The following is a 24,882-nucleotide window of genomic DNA, read 5'->3' as shown; positions in this document are numbered from 1 at the left end:
GCTTCTTAAATACATCTGAAACTTGTCAGTGGGTACACTTTAATAGGTCTCTAGTTTAGGACTGCTCACAGATTTGAAAGTTTGTATAAGAGAATTAGTCCATAAGTAAAATTCTACATTTAGATGCCATACCTTGAATGAGGTTCTATGTTAGGATTCTAAGCCTATGAACTTTCCACTGGGAATGAATTTTTGGGTGGCTGATGTTCTTAAGGTGACTTTTTAGTTGGCCTCCAGCATGTGAGGCTATTGGGGAGAAGGCTCAGAGATGCACAAAGGGGGGTATGGGGAGTGCCCCGTGAATGGCAGACCTCAACACACATTCAGTTCCTACCTTCTGCTTCATATTCCTCACTGCGTTGTGTCTTCCAGTGCTAGAGAAGGCAAGAGAAGATTAGTGTGCTTTAGTACGTATTCAGTTTTTCCAAGATCAGAGCACTCTCTGGCTCTGCAAGCATCACCTGAATGAGTCACGTGGTTCAGAACCCTCCAGGTGGGCTCTCCTGAGTCAACCAGCCAATTGAGAAGAGACTCCTAAGAAATGCCACGTAACCATCTGTGCTATTTCACTAGTGATTTGCCTTTCACGTTTGCAAATTCACATACTCAGCAGTAAAACTTATTACAACCAATAAAACCAAGCCAAAGCAAATATTCAGAATCCATTGACCAACAAAAATTCATACCATGCATTTATAAATTTGTTCTTCAATGTGTACTGGGTGCCAGGTATTATGATACGTCTTCAGAATACAACTATGAACAGAACAAACACATTTCTTGCCTTGAGAAGCCTATATGCTAATGAAGACATGCAGACAAGAAAGTGGAAAGTGCAATATTGTACAGCATTAAGTGTTACGACAGGGAAGTTCAAAATGTTAGGACGGTACCTAAATGGGATCCTCCAGATTCAGGAGATCAGGGCAGACTTCCTGAAAGAAGCAACATCTAAACTGAGACCTGAAGGGTGAGCTGAAGACAGCCACGTGAAAAGGAGGGAGCAGCTACTATTTGCTGAAGCACGGAGGCAAGAATGAGCTTAGTGTGTTTGTGACACAGTGAGGAAGAGACAGAGATGCAACTCGAAACACGTAGGCTGGAGAGCTCAAGTTAAATAAAATATGATACCAGTAAATTGCATTAGAAGCTGTGAAAGTGGGCAGCCCAGGTGGCTCAGCGGTTTAGCACCTGCTTTCAGCCTAGGGTGTGATCCTGGAGACCCGGGATCGAGTCCCACATCAGGCTCCCCGCACAGAGCCTGCCTCTCCCTCTGCCTATGTCTCTGCCTCTTTCTCTGTGTCTCTCATGAATAAATAAATAAATAATCTTTAAAAAAAAAACTGTGAAAGTTACCTGAATGGGACCATCTTGCCCCTATTATGCTGTTACTACTGGGCCTTTTTCAAGTCATAGCATATATTTGTGGTCCGTGTACTACACAAAAGCACCCAGCCAAGGACACAAATTGGCACCAAACTCCACTCCTTGCTTCACTGGCCAACCATAGCACATATCTACTCCCAGTCAACGGCAACACATAGCTCCACAATGGCCTCTGGCTGGCCAGCAAGCTGCCTAATCACTCCTGTCAGAAGGTTCTACAACCATCGTAGGAAACCCTGTTGAGAAAAGGTGTATCTCCCTCTCAAAACCTGGCTGCTGTCTCAGAAGAGATCCAACTTGATGGAATGAAGCTGCCTTTGATAACAAATACCTAGCCTTTTCTCTGGGATAGTTGAACTATTCAGGATGGTCTGATTTCTTGAGCTTCTAAATAAACTCAACAGGATAATTAGCCTGATTAACTCCAGTGTCCAAGAGCTTGGATCCCTCATGGCGGTGTGCCACCCAAAATCCTTAGCTTGAATGTTGACTTTCAGTATCTCATTCAAGCTGAGATGAGGTCACCTACTTTCTTCCTCCCCATATGCACTTATGCTGGTCCTCTCCAATTAACTAAAGGACAACTGTCTACCAGGATTTCACAGTTATATATTTTACTTAGAAAGATACTGAAGCTGCCACCAGAGTTTCCCCAGTTCCGCCACACTATACTCCAACTCGAAAGTGACAATGCTGAAATGGATCATTCTTGCGGTGAAGACAACATCACAAGGCCATGACTCAAAATGCAGAAGTTCACTACAACTCCTTCAGATAACAACTACAAGTCACTAATACACATGATAGTTATGGAAACAGAATTAGGGACAGTGTGATGTTTGCTTGTTTGTGATTACAATTTTAGCAGTACACATTTCCTCATAAGATGTATTTCAAACCTGGTGGATATATGGGGCATAGTGGGGGTGGGGAAGGAGCAGTGGGGTAAAAAGTCCTCCATACATCTTACATTATTGTTTCTGGGTACAATTCAACTGTTTTCATAGGAAATGATTCAATCAATAAAGCTCCACTAATAAAAGCATCCTGCCTGTCTGTCCTGGCATATTTACTTCCTCACCCAGAAAGCAAAGATTTAAATTCTTATACTACTTTGGCACCCCAAATTGTGAAAATTCATTATTCAGCATGTAAGTTGGAAGCACCCTAAAATGGAATCCCTTAAGTCCACCTACAACAAATTAAATGGGTTTCTATGATTTAAGAACCATTGTTCAAAATAAAACCTACTAAATCATGAGCAGGGGATGAGTTTTAACAGCACAAGCAGACAGGAAAAATAACAGGAGAATATATATCATCAGTGGACCCAAACAACAAAGGGAGCCCCCACTAGGAGACACAGATGGAAGAACTGAGCGACCGAAGCCGCGAACAAGATGCCAGTGGCCGTGGGGCCCTACGGACAGTCCCAGCCGAGCTGCTTTGACCGCATGAAGATGGGCTTTGTGATGGGTTGTGCAGTGGGCACGGCGGCCGGGGCGCTCTTCGGCACCTTTTCCTGTCTCAGGATCGGAATGCGGGGTCGGGAGCTGATGGGCGGCATCGGGAAAACCATGATGCAGAGTGGCGGCACATTTGGCACATTCATGGCCATCGGGATGGGCATCCGATTCTAATCTGGGCAGTGGTTGCCCATACACCTACCCTTTCCCATCAGTCCAGCTCATGTACTATAATAAAACAAAATTCTTTGAGTAAAAAAAAAAAAAAAAAAAAAAGGAGACACAGATGGAAAAAACATAAACACGTACCTTCAGAAAACCCTTGGTAACAATTCCTAACATAATGAGGTATGTATACTGACAGAAAGGTTTATTTCTTACATTTGCTCACTTCTCAATTCATTTTAAAATAGTGAGCAATTACTTCAGAGGTACAAGAGGCTCCAACCTACTGTTTCAACTATCTCCTGAGTCTACGGGACTAGATACTTATATCTGATTCACTTCTCAGGAAGTACTGCCCCATTGCCCTCCATCCCTGATTCCACCCCCCAACCCCAACTAATAAGAGTGTGGGGACATGGGAGCCAGACACCCTTACTTACTGAATTTAGCCTAGACACATTTATGAATTGCTAAATTGCTTAGTTTCTCCATCTAAAAAATGGGAATAAAGTAAGACATATTTTACCAAGCTGGGTAAAATGCTTAGAATTGTGTGGCACATAATAAGCACTATAAGACCTTATTTTTACTGGGTGTGTATTTATGCACCCTTTATTTCTTATTTTTGCAGATTTCATTTTTATTACCATGTTTAAACTTAGGGCGTTCATTTGGGTGGCCCTGGGAAAGTATCAGTTATTCCTATAAATTTGTAAGAACAATGACAAGTCCAGCAGAATACAAACAGACAATTCACATAAAAGGCAACACAATTAAACAAATATGGGGAAAGACTCATTTCAAAAGCAAAGTATAAATTAAAACCAAGGAATTACTTTGTTCTCATTAGATTAGCAGTATGTAAAATAGGAGTCCCATTACCGTCAAGGTTATGGTTTAAAATAGGTTTATATGGGGGATCCCTGGGTGGCGCAGCGGTTTAGCGCCTGCCTTTGGCCCAGGGCGTGATACTGGAGACCCGGGATCGAATCCCACGTCGGGCTCCCGGTGGATGGAGCCTGCTTCTCCCTCTGCCTGTGTCTCTGCCTCTCTCTCTCTCTCTTTCTCTCTCTCTCTCTGTGACTATCATAAATAAATAAAAATTAAAAAAAATAAAATAAAATAGGTTTATATGTTACTGGTAGTGATGTGAATGGACATTACCCTTTTAGTAAAGAAAATTGCTTTGTCTCTGAAAGCCATAAAAATGTTCATGTTCTTTGACCCAATAATTCATATGATTTCCAATGACAGTAAAATCAAGGGAAAAATGCATATGCATAGATATGTACATTTAGCACTTTTTGTAAAAGTACTGAAAACAATTTAAATATACAAAAATGGAGCACAAAGTACTATACATCATAATTAAAAGTATAGTTATAAAACCATGTAAGAGATGGAAAAATATCTTATGAAATGTTAAATGAAAGACCATATCAAAAATGCCATCTACACCACGACTGCCGCTGGCAAAGCTTTTTATACAATTAGACAAAGACTGGAAGGAAATAGACATAATCAAAATCGAGGCAGTTGGTTGAGGGAATGTGGGAAACAATTATATTTCCTTTGCTATTCTATATATTTATGCAATATAAACAAGTACAACCTCGATTATTTTTTTTACCCACCTTGCCCTCATATTGTCTCCAAATGGGGGCACCTGGGTGGCTCAGTTAAGCATCTGCCTTCTGCTCAGGTCATGATCTTGGGCTCCCCACTCAGTGGGGAAGGACCCCAGAAGAAGGACCTACTTCTCCCTCTTCCTCTTCCTGCTGCTCCCCCTGCTTGTGCTCTAATAAATAAGTCTTTAAAAAATTCTCACCAAATGAATTTCCTGTGACATGGGGGTGGGGAGAAAGGGAAGAACTCTCCCTTTGCCACACACCTCCCTGTGACATCGGCAGCACCCTCCAGCACTGTGACCTGCGACAGAGGAGTCTTCGCGGGAGGCCAGGTGCCCTTCAGGAGGGTGAGAGCTGCTGACGTCAGTGCCTCCCGGGCTTGGCAGAGGGTGGAAAGATCAGGGACACTGGCGCCCCGAATTGGGGTCTGAGACTGTGACATCCTGGAGGCGGCTTAACCCGGCGGCATCACGTACAGCACAGCCTTCTGAAGCCCAGGCAGCATGGGCAGCTTGCACAATTTCACAGGGACTCTGAGTAAGCGGTGGTGAACCTGTTAAAAAATGGCCAGGGGTGACAGTTTCACACACATTTCTCCCGTGGCCCGGTGTAAGAAACCTAGATCCAGCTAGAACCTGCTTGAAGCAGCAAGCCTATACTGAACAGCTAGATTTTCACTCCAAGACCATTTCAGTTGGAGATGGAGTCTGCCCCGCAGAAACAAGGGCTGTGCTTCTCCCCAGTCTCCATCAAGGGTCTGTTCCTTTAATAAGGGGGAGGCAAGCACACTGCGCCTGAATGTTTGTTATTAAATTGCAATTTTAAGGATGGGGCGGTAGGAGGGGAGATTCAGCTCATTCATAGCTCATTTTTATTCCCACTGCCTGGAGCCAGTAGTTCCAATTAAAAAGAAGGGGGAGAGGGAGGGGGACGTCAGGTTAGAAGGTTGTAGGGATTAGATCATTCGCCCACTAGAGCAACGCCAATAAAAAGAGGCATCATTCTGGAACAGGGTCTCTTAATTGCTGCCGGTTTACCCAGGGCAGTGAAAGGCTGGCAGGTGGCCTCGAGGCACAGATCAGCCATGAGCATCGAAAGGGAGAGAATCTCAAAGATCTCTGGAAAAGTCGGGGAAGAAAGGAGGGACAATTGCTGGCCTGTGTTCTCAAGACTAATTCATGAGAAAGGATTTTTAATTCTTCCCCTGAAATCTGATGTCACGGAGAAATGGATATTAGAAAATGTTTTAAAATCATTCAGTGGTATTCAACTACTGTGAACTCTCAAGGCAGAACGACAGAGGGCGTGAGCACAAGGGCTGGGCAGAGGGACGGGGTTAAGTCTGGCCCGGCCACACTATGGGACCCCGGGCACCTTCCTTCATCCACAGAGAGGGGATGAGCCACCCGGCGCCGACGTGGAGGGATACCCCCGGGACTTAGGAACTGTCAGCCACTGTCATTAGTTCAGCCAGAACGATGAGGTGGTTAAGGACTCGGGCTCCAGAGCGGGGCCCCCACAGGTCAATTTCAGCTCCACCACCCACATGCTGCTCGACCGCGGACACGTTCCTTAACTCCGGGCCTGCCTCGGTTACCTCCGGGGGACAGTAGCAACGCCCGCCTACGAAGGTGTGCTGATACGTGGGATGCACTTCAAATGGTGCCTGCTGCAAACGGAGAGCTGAACGTCTGTTCAGTAAATAGATATTACCGTCACTACTCCTATTATCTGGGTGTCCAAAAGTGGGCCAAGGGCAGAGAAAAGAAACAGCAGATAGACCAGTGTCAGCTTTAGGAGCAAACCCAAAAGACGCTCTGTAGAAGCTACAGCTTTGAAGCCGGCCGCTGTGAGGAAGCCGTCGCCTTCTGACTCCACTTAGGAGCAGCGCCTCCCTGGGCGGCCTCCCCGAGGTCGGCGGGGTCCCCTGGGCGGCCGCAGCTGGCAGGGGCTGCCTGTGCTTCCGCAGCACCAGGCCGAGCGTGCTGGCCAAGCGCCCCAGCGAGAGCAGACGGAGGGGACGGGGTCAGGGGCGGCCTGGCCCCGAAATGGCTGCTACAGAAGGCAGCCCCCAGCCCCCTCAGGCAGACAAAGGAGCCCCGCACCCGCCCCGTGGGCTGTGCCTCTCAATGTCACGCCGGCCATTGTGGCCAGTGCTCTAGCTGTCCTAGAGCCGGACAAGGGTGCCCCGCACACGTGGGCCACACTAGCAACACCGCTTTCAGGAATGCTTTCTTTGCAGGGCCACCTGCTTTGCCGGACTGCAGAGCAGATGGCCTGAGGCTCGTGGGTCCCGGGCTTGCACCCTGCGGCCGGGCCAGCGTCTGCAGCCTGCAGGTCTGCCGAGGCCCCTGCCCACAATAGCCCAGGCACGGCCCCCAGCAGCCATCTGCTCCAGGACAGACCTTGTGCCCTGCAGAATGTATGGCTAATTAAAACGATTATGGGGGCACACACGGGGTTATTCTTTCCCAGCAGAGGTTGCTGAACTGAACTCAGCAGCCTTAAGCAGATGTTTGGGTTTTTCTTTTTTTTTGGGAAGGGGAAAGCCTTGCAAGCCCAGAGAGCAGAGGAAGGAAATTTGCTGGGATAACAACGCTCCCCAAACAAAGTGAGCAGCAGCGTCCATTTTACGAGAGTAGCACACTCAGCTAAGCACAGGAAGTCTCTGGAGAAACACAGTGATCGGTTTAGAAGAGTGCCTGTAACCAGAACTTGAAGACTTTGAAAAACATGGCATCTATGGCATATCCAATAGTCCCAAATAGCTATAAAGCCCTTGCTCTGAGCCAGGTCCTGGAAGCCGCGCTTCCTGGGACTTCATTTCCGCCACCCTGCCTTGAAGGCAAAACGGGCAGCAGAGGGCCTGACTGCCCAGCTCCCAATGTCTCCTCTCCGAACCCAGGGACAAGCTGCTCAGTTTGCAGGGCGAGCATGACCAGAAAGCGAATCAGTTCCTTTATCTTTAAAAGCCATTAATAGCTACAAGTACTGGGGACAACAGGAGTTACTGTATGATTTTTAAGTGCACACACATTTAGGAGAGTCCTGCTACATTGCCAGGAAGCCTTCGGTACTGCCAATGTGGAGAAATGCTGAATTTAAAAAGACTTTGAGCCTTAAGCCTCTTCCTTTACCAAGGCTGGGGAGTGTTCTCGGTTCGTTGGATTTTTAAAGTCCCTAAAGGAAAGGGCTCTTTTCATATATGTGCTCATGGTATCTTATTCATCAGAGCTGCTTCCGGTGGAGAGTGAACCCTGTTTTTCCATTTGGAAAATATACTTAATGGCATAGCTGGAAAATGTTACTATTATCATTAAAATTAACTTGTTTATATTTTGTTGTCGGTTTTATTTTCTAGCTAGAAAATAATTACTGGAAGTTGTTGACCTGGAAGGAGGTGGGGGTGGGGGCTGGACGGCAAGGGGATTCCCTCCGGGATTAAGTCAGGAAGACTTTACCAGAACAGCAAAGCCTCAAAGTCTGCGTGAGAACGAGAGCTACCTTATTAGCTTTGGAGGGACTTCTTTATATCACTTTCAAGTGGGCTACAATCGCATCTTGAATGAGTGTTTCACCTCTGGGAATAGCCAAAGGATCTAATAGACTTAAGAAAAAGAAAGGGAAATGCTGGAATTCCATTTAAAAAAAAAAAAAGCTATCCTGATGATGTCATATCGTTTGATGGAAATAGATGGCACATCAGTAATGACACCGCTTACTTTGTCAAGAACTAGAACCAGAGAATCTGATGAGAGGAATGGGAAAATAGGTACATTTCAACTACAGAAGTTCTTAGCAGAACTTCGCTCAGTTATTAAGAAGTTTGCTCCAGCATCAAATATTCCCTCTATGCAATATAAATGAATAATTCACGAAGGTTAATTGCAAAGTTACACATATAGGAAAATGAACGTAAGGGGACCAGAAGTCAGTTTCCCACGGCTTGAAGAAGTGTGATTTTACGTGAGGTAGTAAAACCAGTTTTGGGGGGGTGGTCTGTTCATTTTTAGTTCTTAAACCACCACCCCCACCACCACCCCCACACCCCCCATCGTGACACGGAGCTGTGATTTGCTCCTCCGTTGTCAAGCAAATGAAACAACCAGCTTCAACTTTTCTCCCAGGTCCTCACTTAAACTGTCTGGTTTTGGCTTACACTACTATTGTCTGTAGTTGAAGAAATAATTGTTTGAAGCCTCCTGCTCTCGATAATGATCTTACTAGACCTGATACATTCTCTCTGGAGGAAAACAGTTAACAAGGTGTCCCCTGTTTTCAACGAGGGCAGAAAGCAAAGTGGCCCTGCCCCAATTATATTCGCTGAACAACCTCTCCTACCAGGTGTGAGTTAACACAGAATAGAACTGGGCAGTAGTTTGGTTTCTCCCCCCACCCCCCATCCACTTATCCTTAGAAAAAAGCACAAAATTAAAATTCTATGTCAGTTCAGTAGCCATTGCAGGTATGTGTAGAAAAAGGGGGGGGGGTACTCTTTGGAACCTAAAATCTCACTTCTGTTTCTTAACCACGTAAAGCAAAACAACCACCAGAACATTCTCATTCATCACACCTTATGCTGGAATCAAGAATGTGCCCTTTGTTGGTCTGGATTAATTCAGAATAGAATGTCCAACTGCCTTGAGTGAAAATGATCCCATTAAAAAAAAAAAGAAGAAGAAGAAAGAAAAATCACCACTTTCCTTTCCGTGCCACCTGAGATGAGAGGTCGGACTCCCAAGGGAATCCATTCATTGGATAAACACACTACACTGGAAGGTGAATGCACATTTCAGCCTCATGGTGGAAATTACTTGTCACTGGTGAATTAGCACATTCTGCTTCAGGGTTTCCAAATGAAATTCTGAAATACACATTTTAGTGCTGAAAATTTAGAAAGAATACAGTGGTCTTTCCCTATGTGATCGCTTTATGGCCTTGTGAACTAGACGCATAGGGGAGGCATGCTTAATAGCTAGGTTAGAGATTGGCTACTTCAGCAGGAAAGAATCAAATTGTCGGAATAAAGGTGGACTGAGAGGACTAAAATGTGCACAGTTTTTATTAGCTCAATATATACGAACTGAAACAAAAGTCCAACACAATCAAAAGCACCTCATAACAAGGTTTATTCTCATATATCCCATTCAGAGGATGAGGTCAAGGTGGTGGAGCATTTGGTAGCCCCTAACAACCACATGCGTTCTCACCCAAGGCGTTCCATCACAGTGATGTACCATGAATGGTCATGAGAGGGATTCCAGGTCACGGTAATAAAGGAAGCCAGAAGCTTCCCATGGGACTTAGAGTAAAAATAAATTTAGGGGTAGCCTAGGTGGCTCAGTCGGTTATGCGTCTGCCTGCCCAGGTCATGATCCCAGTGTCCTGGGATGGAGCCCCACATTGGGCTCCCTGCTCAGGGGGAGTCTGCTTCTCCCTCTCCCCCCTGCTTGTACTCTCTCGCTTGCATGCTCTCTAATAAATATTTTTTTAATAAATATATAAATTTAGTTGCTTGAAAGCAAACTTTACAATAATAGCATCACTCTCATTTGTCTGCACTTCTATGTTTTCCTGGGTGGGAGAGAGGGCTGGAGTTGCAGAGGTACAACTCCTGACATTATCTGTAATTTTGGTTGTACATATGGGAGAAGGCTTCCCAAATAAAGATGTTAGAAAAACTGTTGTGAGCCACTAACTCAGGAGCACAGGCTTGAATTGTCAATCCACAGCAACTCCCCTATTATGGAATAATCCTAGAAGGAAGGGGGGGGGGGTTATTGTTTTATCCCTTCAGGTAACTGCTCACTTGTCTCTACAGGATCGGTTCTGAGAAGGAAGCCAGGTGCCCTGAGGACACCATTCCATTGCCCATCCCTCTCCAAGTACTCACATAAATAAAATAATAGATTCATCCTAGAGCAAAAATTGGTCTGTTGGGTAGCAACAGACAGGATTCCACCCCATGTAACGTTTGACACAAGTTCAGGTCCTTTCATCATCATCCAAAAAATTCTCAAGTCTCTTTAGGAAAAATCAGGCATGTCTGAGAGCAGCAGAGACTGTAGTCTGAAGGCAAACTAGGATTCTCACCTTTCCCTGAGCCAGGACCCAACAGCTGAAGGAAACCCACAGTCAAAACCACGAAGGCCCATTTCCGGCTCCCCATCTGTCTACTCTTAATGAATTATTCACTCACGTCAGGAGACACCCGTCCCCACTTTCCTCCTTCAGTGCTCAGTAGCACTGAGATGAAGGACGAACACTGGTAACAAATATACCCAGGAAATAAATTTTTAACACCCAAGGGCAGGAGACAAACGGCCTCAGGCAACCAAAAGGGGCGGGGGGGGGGGGGAGCCAATGGAAGAGTAAAGAACTCCTGACAGATGCTTAACTGCTTATAAGTTAAGAATAAATAAACCCCACAGGTTATTAAGAATGTTCTCCTCCCCATCGTTCCCACATGGAGACAACTCTAGAATAAGATTACCAGGCACTCTATGGGAGCACCTGGGTGGCTCAGTGGTTAAGCGTCTGCCTTTGGCTCAGGGCATGATCCCAAGCGCCTGGGATCAAGTCCTGCATCAGGCTACCCAAAGGGAGCCTGTTTCTCCTTCTGCCTGTGTCTCTGCCTCTCTGTATCTCTCATGAATAAATAAATCTTAAAAAAAAAAAAAAAAAAAGGAAGATTACCAGGCACTCCAAAGACAAAGGTATTTCTGGTGCAAGCTGCCCAGAACATGATTTTCTATTGGCCAACTGAGTGGTCCTAAATTGCTGAGGCTCCTGTGGAAACTGGTCAAGAAAAGGGATGCTAGGGATCCCTGGGTGGCGCAGTGGTTTAGCGCCTGCCTTTGGCCCAGGGCGTGATCCTGGAGACCCGGGATCGAATCCCACGTCGGGCTCCCGGTACATGGAGCCTGCTTCTCCCTCTGCCTATGTCTCTGCCTCTCTCTCTCTGTGTGACTATCATAAATAAATAAAAGTTTTAAAAAAATTAAAAAAAAAAGGGATGCTATTTTGACACAACAGTGTGCTGTAAGACTGACATCCCAAGGAAACTATGTCACTGGACTGTAGATATCTGTGAAGGCAGCGAGCGTGACCTAAGAGCATGGCTGTGACACAAAGCCTGGACGGGCCGCCTCTTGTCGACAACAGGGATTTCAAACATGTCACATGTGAAGCTATTGATTTTTTTTAAAGTGATGAATCCCTTTGAAAACTGGCAGGGTCAATTCAGCTCACCAAACACTTCATTTTTAGGCAAGAAAGCATCTGGGTGAGCTTTGGTTTGAGTCCACCCTGGACAGAACAGACTCACAAAGTTGGGGCAGTAGGGGTCCTCAAGGAGAACTGACATGGAAGAGAAAGGATCCTTCCAGGCCTTTATTTGCTATTCTATTGAGAGGAGTTGTTGAGCACTAAAGCTTCTATATACAGTGTCAGAAGGTCTCACCGAAGAGGTTCTGGAAGATTAAGGGAAGCTGAAGTACATAGGGGGCTGGAGGGAAGGCGGTGGTGGTGGTGTGTGAAATGGTTCTCCTGGCATGCCCTTCTACTAAGACACAGCAGCAAGATTTTGCCCAAACTTGGGCCTCTTTATTTATATATTAGCCCAAAGTCTCACTTTTTTTTTAAAGACTTTATTCATGAGAGACAGAAAGAGAGGCAGAGACATAGGCAGAGGGAGAAGCAGTCTCCCCGTGGAGAGCTTGATGCAAGATTTGATCCCAGGACCACCACCTGAGTCAAAGGCAGACGCCCAATGACTGAGCCACCCAGATATCCCAAAGTCTCAGTTTTAAACAGTAAATCTCACTGGAAGTTGGTAGGTAAGATAAAACAAGAGTATAAGAAAAATAAGCTGCCAGCAACAAAATCAGTTCTGCCCAAGGACTTTCTGGATGTCTCCAGGTAGTAACTAGAAACTATCTCACCAAAAAATAAATCGTCGTTTTATTTCTTAGCACCAAATAATAATGCCTCAGGCACTGAAAGTAGTTGGGAGAAAGGAGATATTAGACTTAAAAGTGTTTTCCAAATAACAAAAGCTTACCACTCTAAAGTGTTGAGACACATTTTAACCATTTTCCCCCTTAGGGAAGTGTCTCAGGTACATCCCACACTACACAGGGTCATGGAACAGACTTTATGTAATCAAATGATACCCTTCCCGACAGAAAGGTAAATCTGAACACAGCAAGAACTGAAATATCTTTGAAATGGGATATGCAAAATTTTTGTGCATGTGAGTACATGGGTTTTACTGGGGAAATCTAAATCCTCACAGGGACCTGAGATAGAGTCTGAAACTGACTGAACCCAAGCAAGGGAGTAGCCTCTGCTCCACACCAACTGGCCCCGATGCCATGATGTACCAGGCAGTGTTGTCATCTTTGCTTCTTGTGGCTTCTCCTGTCACTTCTCACCCATGCGACTCTTACACCATTTTGGGGGTTTCGAACTTTCTTTTCTAGCTGTTTCTACCTCTCTTCTCACTCCCATGTCTGCCACTGTTCTCTCTCTTCTGGTGTGAGGACGGGTATTCCTTATCTTTAAAACAATGGTGCAAACTTCTTGGGATCGTCAGGCTGGTCCTGTGTCTTCTAGATTGCAGTACTATGGCTGGTTTCCTTTCTGTTCAGCATCTGGGCTCTTTTCAGTTAACTGTGGGTTTGTGGGCATTCTGGAAAGCTGAAGAGGCTGGATGTCTGACTGCTGGGGACATTATTGGAGCAAGTTTCCTGTGGACTTTAAAGAGCTGACCATAGGCATTAGACAGCAGTGAGCGCACGTGCACACATGCACACACACATACCTCCATCAACCCACAATCGACAGGCTACTGAGAAAGCTGAGGCGCTTTGTCTCTTTTCCAGCTTATGTTAATACTTGAAATATTTGCATCCCCAGTCTGAGCTGGGATTTGCTAGAAATACTTAGAACTTGCTCAGCATGGCATTTTCAATCATGTTCTGTAAATGGCATGCTGGTAAATGAGCCATAAGAAAAGAATAAAGAAAATGTTAGTGCTTCTCCTTTACTGGTAGATTGTGGTGATGTGTGTACAAGGGAGATGAGGGAAGCTCGTGAATTCGACTGCCAGGCATGCCTGGGTGCCACACTCCCAGGGAGGAGAGCCGTGGCGACTGCTGAGGCCACAGAACCAAGTCTGAAAGCTGCTTTCTCCCACCATGAGAGATAAGGCGCGGCTCTCAAGAAGATAAGCTCACCGCCTTCCTTTCCCTACCTGCCACGGATGCTGGCTTACAGATTGTGCACCAGGGGGTCAGCTTTTTACACAACTAAAAATGACAGTGCCTTGAGGAGTGCTGCAAGTGGCAGACTCCAGATAAGGTGAAAGGATCTGAATTATGAGATATATCAACATAAAGCTTGCACAAAAATGTCAGCTCTCCGGAAGCTGAAACAGAGAGGAAAACATTCAAACAACAGAAAAATTAGCCATATATACCCCCAAAGGCAAGTGGTAAGATTAGCAAGTAGCTGGTAACTAAGAAAAGCCATAAACCCCTGAGTTCTCCTGTTCCCGCACCACACCTGTGGGCAGGTGTGAGTCTCCACACCTCTGGTCCAGATGGGTGTGTCCACCAATTCCTTACCTCACCGCGGTCACTGGCTGGGGCGCGTGAGGGCCGTGCTTCTTCATCTAGTGGCTCGATCTCTGCAAACTCTTCCACAGATTCTTGAAACTCCGGTAAGGACCTTCGTCCATAACGCTTCCCACCTTTAACATATTTGGGCTGAGCTTCTAGTGAGCAGTCTAGGCAGGGAGACAAGAGTTGAGGCCACATTATATGACAATCTCAGCCCTTGGCTGACACTCACAGCTGTCAAGCACAGCCTCTTATACTCGCCCCAAAATAAACCACCACTGTTAGCCAGTTGTGCTGGATGTGGGCGTATAGATGAGCCACCAGGTCAGATTCTAATTCTGAATGATTGACAGCACCCCAAGCACATCTCTGCATACAATGGGAGACAGGCAATACCAGCAAGGAAGAGTGTCTGACTTAGAGTGCAGAACTGAGATCAGGATAAAGTGAGGAGTCACATTTGTTCTTCTGTTTATGAAACTGGTGTCTTGCAGAGAGAGGAAAAGGGAGAGACACATTGGAGGAAGTCTTGGAAAATAATGAAAAACCAAACACCATATCAGCCCTATTCGTATTTCCACACCCTCTTGTACCTCAGTGACTCCTTTGTTAACCCTCCCACCTTCTGATCTAGCAGACAAGCAGGATGACAGAACAAAGAAACTGACACAGTGGATCCTGATAAATTAATGACAGCCCATCGCTTACATGAAACCTGGCATTAAGATCTCACTATAAAATTAAAAGCTGTGGAATAAAATAGTAAGTGCACAACTGTATAAAGAAAAACAGTATATTATGTTTCATTCTCGTCATGAGCTACGGTGTTGTATGAAATAAAAAGGAATATGCAAGAGGGGAGAGTCATTTCTTGACCTTAAAGAAGGACCTCAGCATTCTGATGTAACATGTTGAGTGCAACATTCACCACCTTCACCAATGCTGCTACCACATTGCTGCCACCATCGCCACCACCACCACCATTAAAGCAATAAATACTTCACTCTATGCAGATGTCAGCTTAGATATATTTTTTTAGCACCTTCCACAGAATTAGGAGCATAAAATATTCTATTAACATACCAGAGATTGGCAATACTTTGATTTCGGTTCTTAACATCCATCCACAAGAGCCTAGTGTCTCTCAAGAGAACATAGTGTGGGTTCTGTTTGAACATGACAGTCTTAACAAGATGTCTCAACTCAGACATGTAGATTTTCAGACAAGGTATGTACACACATCATCAACACAAGGGTGGTTGATGAGATAAGAACTAAAAGAATGAAACCTCCTTTACCACCATGGAAGCCACATTAGGGGTTAGCCATCACTTTGTAGCTTCCCTGGAGGACCAGTGATCCTGTTTGATTAACTCGGCCCTTCCCTGCGCCCCCCCTGCCCTTCCTCTGGTATAAGCTCAGATTTCACAGATGTGGTCAGAAGCATTCTGAAAATGCTCAGCAAAGCTCAGAGTGAAGTATTTATGCTTGCTCTATAATTTCTAGTGATATTTATATCCAGCTTTTTAAAAGTCCCAGCCAAGTCATTTTATTCCAGTTGAGCAATTCTCTTGCAGGAAGGGTTTTTAAGCATACACAATTTATACTGAAAATCACATGCATATTTGAAGGTACCTTTCTTCAGGAGAGAGTGTGTCAGCCTGTGAGTATTCAGGAGCGGCCCAGACACCCGAGCTACTTGTTGGCAGCTGACACCCACAGACGCTAGTCAGATAAGAGGCAATGCAGAACCATCCTTAATTTATTACACATTCTTAAAGTTTACTGGCAGACAACAAGATACACCATTAGTTGATGATGGGGGAGGGGGGTTTGGAAAAATGGAACATGACATTTTCCCAGAGTGAGAACAGTTGTGGTCTGGGGATGGAAGTGGCAAAGGAGCTCTTACTGCATGCTGCGCTTTTACAGTGGAAGACAGTAGTGGGACAGAGCATCCAGCTTAAAACAACTATTGTAATTTACTCCGAAACCCACCTGTGGGTGAAATGATTCCCTAGTTATTTACCACTACCTCACGCCATGCAGGGAGCCGTGGTGAATTTGAATAAGAGACAGAAGGTAATAGATTGTGAGCCATTAGGAGGGACCCTGTGAAATTTGGGTCTACTTTGACTTATGTTTGCATTGCCAAGAATTTTTAAATTTTTTATTTACTTTATATTTATATATTTGAACAAACTTTAAGTTAGTATCTTTGACAGAATTTAAGTACATCACAAAGTCAATTTCTAGAGAAATCTATTAAACAGTAAACTCTTTTTTGGAATAAAGACATTAGCATACACAAAGAAAGATGGGATGTTAATGTTATCTCATACCAAATTTCCCAAACCGTCTATGTGACCAATAAAGAATTAGACTAATCAAACCAATTACAGTTACTTCTTTGACTTACATACTCACCTATCTCTCTCCTATTTAGAACATGAGTGTCACTGTATTTACATGATAAGAAGTGAAGAAAATAGCAAAAGCAAGGATGTCCAGAGAGAATACTCATGGTCAACAGTCCAGGTGTTAAACATTTGAAAACCATGATTTCTTTCAATCAGTCTCAACCAGGCCTTTAAAAGATCACAGCAGCAGTCCACCAAATGAATCTTCAGACACCCTTACATGTATTTTATGAGTGCATCCAGATGTAACTTGCACATTTCAGGGTTTCATCATGGAACAATTTGATCTATGCCGGATAATATGGTGTTGTTTGATTTACTTAGAAATGAAATTGTTTGCGTCACATAGCTTTCTTTGACGTAAGTGTAAGTAACTGCTCCAATCATGTGCTCCAAGGAGGAAGATGAAAATGCCAGGAAACAAACAATATAGAAAGGATAGCCAAACTTTCAATGTTTTATTTCCTTGAACATTTATTTATGATTCTATCTGGACTGCCAAGCTTCAGAGTCATTTTTGTTTCTTTCAATTTTCTATTTCTCCTATTTGACAAAAATAAAAATGGGCTTTGAAGGAAAGAGGGCAAGCCCAGCTTGCCTAGAGTCTCGGACCCCATCCTCGGAGAATTTGTTATGAAATACACCAGTCACAGTAAGATGGCTTTGAAGCAGTCCTACATGACTTAGTTTAGATGATCTGAGTCTTATTCCATAAACTAAACATTTGATTATGAGTAGGAGAAAACAGAAAAATCTTGCTTCACTCCCCTAAAGACTGCTGAGAAATATGGAAGCAATTAACAGTCTCTACAGAGCAGATGGGGGAAAAAAATCTACCTGGGGAATTCAAAAGAGATACCATTTCTCCCAGCTTTAGAAATTAAAATCTGTAAGCTCAGACACCACATTCTTTACTCCTTATCTTGTCTGTCCCAAGAAGAGAAACTCCAGACCTGTGATAATGTCCACCTTCCAGAATCAGGATGAACCACCATGCATATATAGGATTTATGACCAGAAGGTCTTGCACTTATAATAAAAGGAAAACTGAAATGCAGTCCAGTGAGAATGACCACTCAGGGGACAAGGCAGCTGCAGGCTGGGAAAATCAGATACCCACCTGCCCACCCCTCGGGACTCCCTCCCTGGCTCAACTCTAGTGAGCAGTACAGAGTACGTCATCCTCCCCCTCGGACTGAGTGCAGCCTGCTGGAGCTAGGTCTCCACTTGCAACCTCTGCTCTCCCAATGGCCAAAGGGTAAAACAATGAGAATCCCAGAGGAAGCTAAAATACTTACGGGAAAGCCTAGGCATCGTTTATTCAATCAATGAACAGGAAGTTAAAGGAGTTTCAAAGATACACTCCAGTATCAGGTAGATTCATTTAACTTCTATTTACTGAACACCTGCCACAGACAAAGTATTATACTGTACCTGTTGAGGGACAAGATGGATATTTTATCACTTTTTGATTTAAACCTCCCTGTTCCCAAAATTGACCTGAGGATATTTCCAGGATGAAGAAGAAAGCTTTGCCTTTTTGGAGCTGATATTCTTTTTTTTTTAAGATTTTATTTATTTATTTATTTATTTATTTATTTATTTATTTATTTATTTATTTATGAGAGAGAGAGAGAGAGAGAGAGAGAGAGGAGAGAGAGAGAGAGGCGCAGAGACACAGGCAGAGGGAGAAGCAGACTCCATGCAGGGAGTCTGACGTGGGACTCCATCCCAGGACTCCAGGATCACACCCTGGGCTGAAGGCGGCGCTAAGCCACTGAGTCACCCGGGCTGCCCTTTGATGCTGATCTTCTTTTTTTGAAATTTGAAAGGGTTTGTACAGACCCTTGCTTTCTCCTTCCCTTCTTGCCTCATTCAGTTATCCTGGACAATCATCCCCTGGGACACCAGCCCCTTCCAAAGCCAAAGGCCCTCAGCACAGAGTAATGCCAGTCTGAGGCCCTCCATAATACATTTCTGCTGAGCTCATGGGATTCCTGAAACTCATTTAAAACTAAGGAATCAAAAATGAAGCACAGGCAAGCCTCAGGACGGGCAGCCCCAAGAAGCTTCCCTGGGAAAGAGCTGTCAGGCAGCAAATGAGCACCACCCAGCCCCATGGCACATCCCCACCTCCTTGCCTCCTGTGAATACCCTCACATGCGGATTACACAGAGCACAACCCCATACCTGATATTAGGTAAGAGAAAAGGGAAGAGAAAGAACTAAAGGAAGACCAAGACCGAGAGAGAGGGAGAGACAGACATGGACAGACACAGTGGGGAAAGGGAGAGGCGGCGGGAGAAAAGATAGGCAGGGACCCAGAGGCTGACAAGGGTGCCAAGGATGGCGGATGGGCGTGACGAGCAATCCCCAGGGCTGAGTGGTCTGACTAGATGGTCTGGGTCGCCCTAAAGCAGTTGAGGATCAACAGGAAAACGCTTTGAGTTGCAAACCATGGTATGATTGTTTCCACAGCCTTCTCCGAGGGGAATCAGTTGGCTGATACTTGTTGGAAGGCCATGCGTCTTGAGCTATTTGGGGGAAGAAGGCAGAGATTCATATTTCACTTAAATGAATCCTCCCTGTTGTTCCAGGTTCAACTCAAAACTTATTTCTGTCAAGTAGCTGCTTAGGTCCAACTTTCATGGAACCTTTTCTCCTATGAATTTAGTGCAACCCATATTGTTGATAGCTCCTGATTTCATAATGATGATGGTTATATTTTTCTAAAAACACTTTACATGTTAGAATTACCAACCCAGCAGATCTTCATGGAAAGAGGCTGGGCTTTGATTCAAACAGACCTGGACCAGGATCCTCAGTCCTTTCAAAGATTAGGAGTACTTAATGTCATAAAGGCTTAGCCTACTTATCTGGAAAGGAAAATAGGAGCTCAGTGGGACAGTCACTGTTCTGTCAAGTAGCTCCTGACCTTGAAGCTCCAGACATACTGCATTTCACAGCATATCGCAATTGGGTCACCCCAACCCAGACTTCTGTGGGACCAAAGGTGGCCTGAGGCCATGTGGGACCAAGGTGGGCAAAGTCGAGAGTTCATAACCCCCAAACCTGCAGCAACCTTCCTCAACCTCATTTTTTTGTACTGGGTAAGATGGCGGCAAATGAGTGATGTTGTTACCCAGTCTGTCATCTCAGAAACTGGAGCCACCTCTGTATCATTTTTGTCCTGATTTTCTCTTCCTTGTCACCTCCTTCCCCTTTACTCGTGGGCTGATATGAGAGGGACAGGTCAGTTTGCTAAGACTGTAATTATCCATGTTCCTGCTTTGGAAACCTTCTCGGACTCTGGAGTTGACATAAACTTACAACATCAGCACAACTTCCGAGTCAACTGTTTTCCTCACGTGAGTATTTTGGTTTTTTTTGCGTAACGTGTATTTTTTAAATGAATGCCTTCTTGCCCTTAGTAAAAACGAAGCACATGCAAAATCATCACAGGTATTCTTAGTAAAATCATCGTAAGCATTCTTCTGCAGCACACTTGAATTGTTATTTATTCTTTGATTACAGATACATCACAATTTGCCTAACTATACCTTATCAATGATTTATTCTTGATATATATTTTCCCACTATTTTCAGTGACTATCCTTATACACATATCTTTGTGGACATCCATAAGTATTTCCATAGCATAAAATCTAAGAACTGCATTGATCAGCCAAAGGCATTTTTATATTTTCTGGTGCCTGTTCATTGTTTCATATAATTCCGGGAAGGTCCTATCATTTTATGTGACCAGCAACGGGCATGAGCATTCCCAATCCCCCCCTGACCTTAGGAACAGACTTTTTTTTGATGGTGGTGGTGGTGGTTTTATTTTGCTTTTAACTCTTGGAAAAAATGTTCTGGTCCTCACTGTTAGCATTTCATAGATGCCAAGGGAATGGGCGACTAAGTTCTTACTTATCTAACTCAACCAGAGAGAGGACAAGAGAACATAATTCTTGGGCCACTTGTGTGTATGTCTCCTAAAAGCAGGGCTCTCGGCCAGACTTTGGTGCCTGTCCCAAGACCTTTAAATGCAGTGGCAAACACACATCTTCAACTGCTGCAAATCAGGGTCTAGCCTGATGCCTGGTCATTAAGACCTGCTTCAAAAAAAAAAAAAAAAAAAGACCTGCTTCACTGCACACTTGCTGAGTGAAAAGATACGTTTACTATATTTCCAGCTTCTTTAAAATATAAGAAAGATAATTAAAGTAGGACAGCTCCTGGAATTAGAATTATTATTTAAAAAAAAAACCAAAGGGTCATCTGCCCCAAAACTATGTACAGTCTTACTTTCCTAATGATTTGGCTTTTCCAGATCTGAGTTTTCCCTCACCAGGTAAACAAAGGGAAAATTTTTACATTAACCATATCAGGGAGAGAAAGGGCTTCCAGTATGATGCTAACATTTACTACTGAACAGAAATCTAATGCAAGATGCATTAAACAAGGACAAAAATCTCTGGAGAGCAGATCCAGATAGTACATTGATACTATATAGCTTAGAGCCCACGCCAGCATTTCCATTACAAAAATCCTATAATCCAAAGCCAGAGAAAATTGAATAAATAATAATCAATAATTAAGTTTTTGTCCTTTTATTCCAGGAAAATAATTTTAAAAATTAAACTATACATGTAGATATGAAGGAATTATGTCACTGGTGTTAATCAGCTAAGAATTTACAATTCCCTACATCCCCAATCTATTTTCCTGTCCCTAACTGGGTATTAGCATTTTTCATTGTGGTGCTGGTGGTGGTGTTTTTAGGGGAAAAACTCTTCCCTAAGAGTCTTAGAATCATAAATTATCAGGGTAAAAAAGATGCTGAAAATCATCTAGCATGAAAAATCATCACACTAATTTAAAAAATAAAGAAACTGTACCTCAGAGAAATTATAAGTGGCAGGATCCAAGCCTACGGAAATAATGACTTGATTCCATTTTTTCTCAAATTCTTTTTTTTTTTTTTTTTTTTTTTAAAGAGGGAGTGAAAGACAGAGGAGGCAGGAAGGCAGAGAGAAAAAAATCTTAAGCAGGCTCCACACCCAGCCCAGAGCCTGACATGGAGCTCAATCTCACAACCCTGAGATTGTGACCTGAGTCTAAACCAAGACTCGGGCACTTAACAGACTGAGCCACCCAAGTGCTCCTTCTCTCAAATTCTAATATAGTTTTGCTTTTATTTACATATAACTGTCTTTTATTAGAGGAATATGAAAGCATGAAGTCCACTAGGCATTTGTCCTCAGCAAGCAGAACTTCATAGTGTCAATTTGTGTTACATAAAATCTGGTTAAGAAACACAAAGCTAGCCTTTCTCATAAACTTAGATGTCATTTCAATATTCAGAGATGACACAACTGACTCTTAGAGCTGAACAGATTTTAAGTATTTTCCAGGACAACCTCTTTCATATATGAAGTGACTAAAGACCACAGAGGTGGTGATATACACGGCCACCCAATTAGAGAAGCAGAGCCAGTATTTTATAACTCCTGGCTCAAGGGCCTTTCCACCATATCAAGCCGGGTGTTCTATATTTTAGTCTGGTACAGCATCTGGTATTTTTAACTTATTAAAACCTTAGGTGTTATAAAATAACCATTCATGACCCATTCTGTTTCAAAGGCTGTGCACTGTGGCCCCATTTTGTTTTCAGTCACCTTCTATAGTTGAAGGGCAATCTTTTCTCTCAAAGTCTAGCTGGCCCATTGAGTTCAAAGGATAAGACAAAAATACCACAGGTCTGGCCCTTACAGTACAAGCTGAATTAAGTACCAAAAAGCCAACGAATGCTGTAGGCACGGCCATTCCTGTCACTAATGATCAGGTGAAACTTGCTCTTTCACTCCTTCCTGCTGACTCTGGCCAACTGTCAGGATCTTTTTGGCCAGGCTGTACTGACTGAGGACTGGGTCTGCCCCCCGTTCATCCATCTGGGGGGTTAACATTCTGAAACCAGAGCTTCCTAGAGAGGACTAGCCCCCTTTTGGTGATTTAGTGTCACCATCCTCCTCTGTGGCCATCTGGGAGACATCAATGAAGCAATGTGCCTCTTCGGGCCTCGTGTGCTCATCCATAATGTCAGCACTCTCTCCAGCCCCATGATGACATGGTCTATGACTTAGGGGATAGTTATCTTCATAAAGGGGGATGGGGGGTGGACTCCTGATACCACATTTGAGTCCTGATCCTTCTTTCTCTGTCTCTCGCCAGCCAAGCAGTGAGCCTGTGGGGGCTGAATCACATTTTCGAGTGGGTGGGAGAATGTTTCAGTGGAAAGAACTGCATGATCCCCAGGAACAACTGGAAGGGCCAGAAAGAGATGGGCAACAGACAGAAAAAGCAGAGATGCTCAGGAGCAAAGCGGGGAATGTGGGAGGCAGGGCTGACTCACGCCTCCTAGGAGATAACAGACTCTCTGTAAAGTGCTGGCTCAATCCTAGACTTCATTCTACCAGGCCAAACATGGGAGGTGCGTAGGGAGGCGCATAAAGGCTGTAGAAAATGCTCCTGATAAGTACTTTGCTGCTTCATTATACTGCTTTGGGGGCAGCTCTCTGATGAAGGTTTGCTGCAGCCTATTCAAAGGACGGAGCACACAGAGAAACGATAAAATCCCTTCTGTGTGTTGTCCCGGAAGACATGTCCAAATTACGGTCTCAGCCTGCACACCGGTGGGGCACACACATAACTCTGAAACTGCCATCTGGAGCTAGATTCATAAATGTTACTTTTTGGCTATTACCAAGCTCAGCCAGCCTTTGTCTACCTCCTCCTCCTCCTATTATTTACATCCCAACACTGAGCAACTCTAGGTGGTACCCCTCACATCTGTGGTCACCAGAGAACCATACATTTATTACGAGAATATTCCGGCAGGTGACAGCACAGGTTTTGAAGAAAGGGCAGCAAAAAGATCATGTGGGCTAGTGGCAGGACTCCCCATTCCAAACCCACATAAAGGCACATGACCCACACAACAGAACAACAGACTTAACGCTTAGGTTACGGAGGCGATTAACTAAAATGGGGACATGTCACCAGAGCTCTACTGAGGGTCCCTAAAAATACCAACAAAAATGTGGGACCTCATAAGAGTAAAAGCCCATGTTCCAGCAGTGGTGATCTCTACAGACATTCTCAGTCTAGAAAATCTCCAGAAGGCAATAACCTCCCCCACCAGCTCACTGTGCGCTTCTAGAGAACTCTGGTAAGCCCCAGTGTTGTTGATAACCTTCTTAGGGATAGTGACAATAGGCAGAAAGGGGAGATTCGATCTCGAAACCAAAACACTGCTAAATGCAATGTTCATACATGTGACACAAATCTTGAGCATTCCAGAAAGTATAATGAAGAACTAGATCACCAGTGAAGAAATGAGTTCCCATCTGTGCTTTATCTAAATAGGTCACATTGAAGGAGTCTTTGTAGTGACAAAATGTTAATGATTTCTCTTCATTCTCAAAAACTGGACTATATTTTTGGTATCTTTTTAAAAATCAGTTTTATTGAGATATAATTCACACAATAAATTTCACTCTTTTAGTGCCCAAATCTATGGTTTGGAAAAACTCCTACCTGTAACTGCCACCACAATCAAGATATGAAACCGTTTCATCACCCCAAAAATCTCCTCACACTCCTTTATAGCCAACCCCTAGCCTTACAACCCATAACTGGATAAAATTGAACTGTATAATACAAAGTTCAGCCCTATTTAGACTTTCCTTTAAATATTTACCATATTTCATTGATCCTAAGACAGACTCACAAGCACTATTGTTATCAAGATGAAAGACAACCTTAAATAAGTAAAAATACCAACAAACACCACAAGACACCCCACACCTCCAGATTTGAACACTGACATTAGGATAGGTCTTATAATCAATGGCATTTTACTATTTATAGCTGGCAAAAAAAATTTCTTTTCAGAGATACATAAAATAATGATGGTGTTTAAAAAAAAACAGTGACGTGTAACATTAAGTCTTTTATTTTTTAACATTCATTGAACATTTATTACGTGTGAAGCATTCTACTCGATACTGAAAATACAAAAATGAACATGGTTCTCAAGAACTATCGCTTGAAATATATATATATCAATTACAATATAATGTGATAACATCTATAGTAGAGGGTTATCCACCTACTAGGACTAAATGAGATT

The 24,882-nt window shown here is 43.8% G+C and overlaps 2 protein-coding genes across 12 annotated transcripts in view; one reads left to right on the top strand and one right to left on the bottom strand.

Annotated features, from left to right (window-relative positions):
• Window positions 1-24,882, bottom strand: part of NIN (ninein) — a 99,155-nt gene that overhangs the window by 51,826 nt on the left and 22,447 nt on the right. For 4 of the 11 annotated variants that reach the window (XM_055303775.1, XM_055303777.1, XM_055303778.1 and 1 more), the window contains exons 5-8: window positions 19,145-19,222; window positions 15,904-15,993; window positions 14,275-14,435; window positions 335-374 (exon numbers count right to left, since the gene is read on the bottom strand). In XM_055303775.1, the coding sequence (XP_055159750.1) occupies window positions 335-374; window positions 14,275-14,435; window positions 15,904-15,993; window positions 19,145-19,222 (369 nt within the window). Of the gene's footprint in view, window positions 1-334; window positions 375-14,274; window positions 14,436-15,903; window positions 15,994-17,986; window positions 18,123-19,144; window positions 19,223-24,882 lie in introns of all 11 variants that reach the window. The other 7 variants (XM_055303781.1, XM_055303782.1, XM_055303786.1 and 4 more) reach the window with 4 other exon arrangements.
• On the top strand, window positions 2,787-3,044 carry LOC129495974 (reactive oxygen species modulator 1-like). The gene has a single exon (XM_055303788.1). It carries the CDS (start codon window positions 2,787-2,789, stop codon window positions 3,024-3,026), a length of 240 nt encoding a protein of 79 aa, XP_055159763.1. The 3' UTR covers window positions 3,027-3,044.

The sequence above is a fragment of the Nyctereutes procyonoides genome, unplaced genomic scaffold, assembly GCF_905146905.1.
Source record: "Nyctereutes procyonoides isolate TBG_1078 unplaced genomic scaffold, NYPRO_anot_genome, whole genome shotgun sequence".
NCBI lineage: Eukaryota > Metazoa > Chordata > Mammalia > Carnivora > Canidae > Nyctereutes > Nyctereutes procyonoides.
The sequence above is the reverse complement of the archived record's forward strand: the minus strand, read 5'-3'. Positions and strand labels throughout refer to the sequence as shown.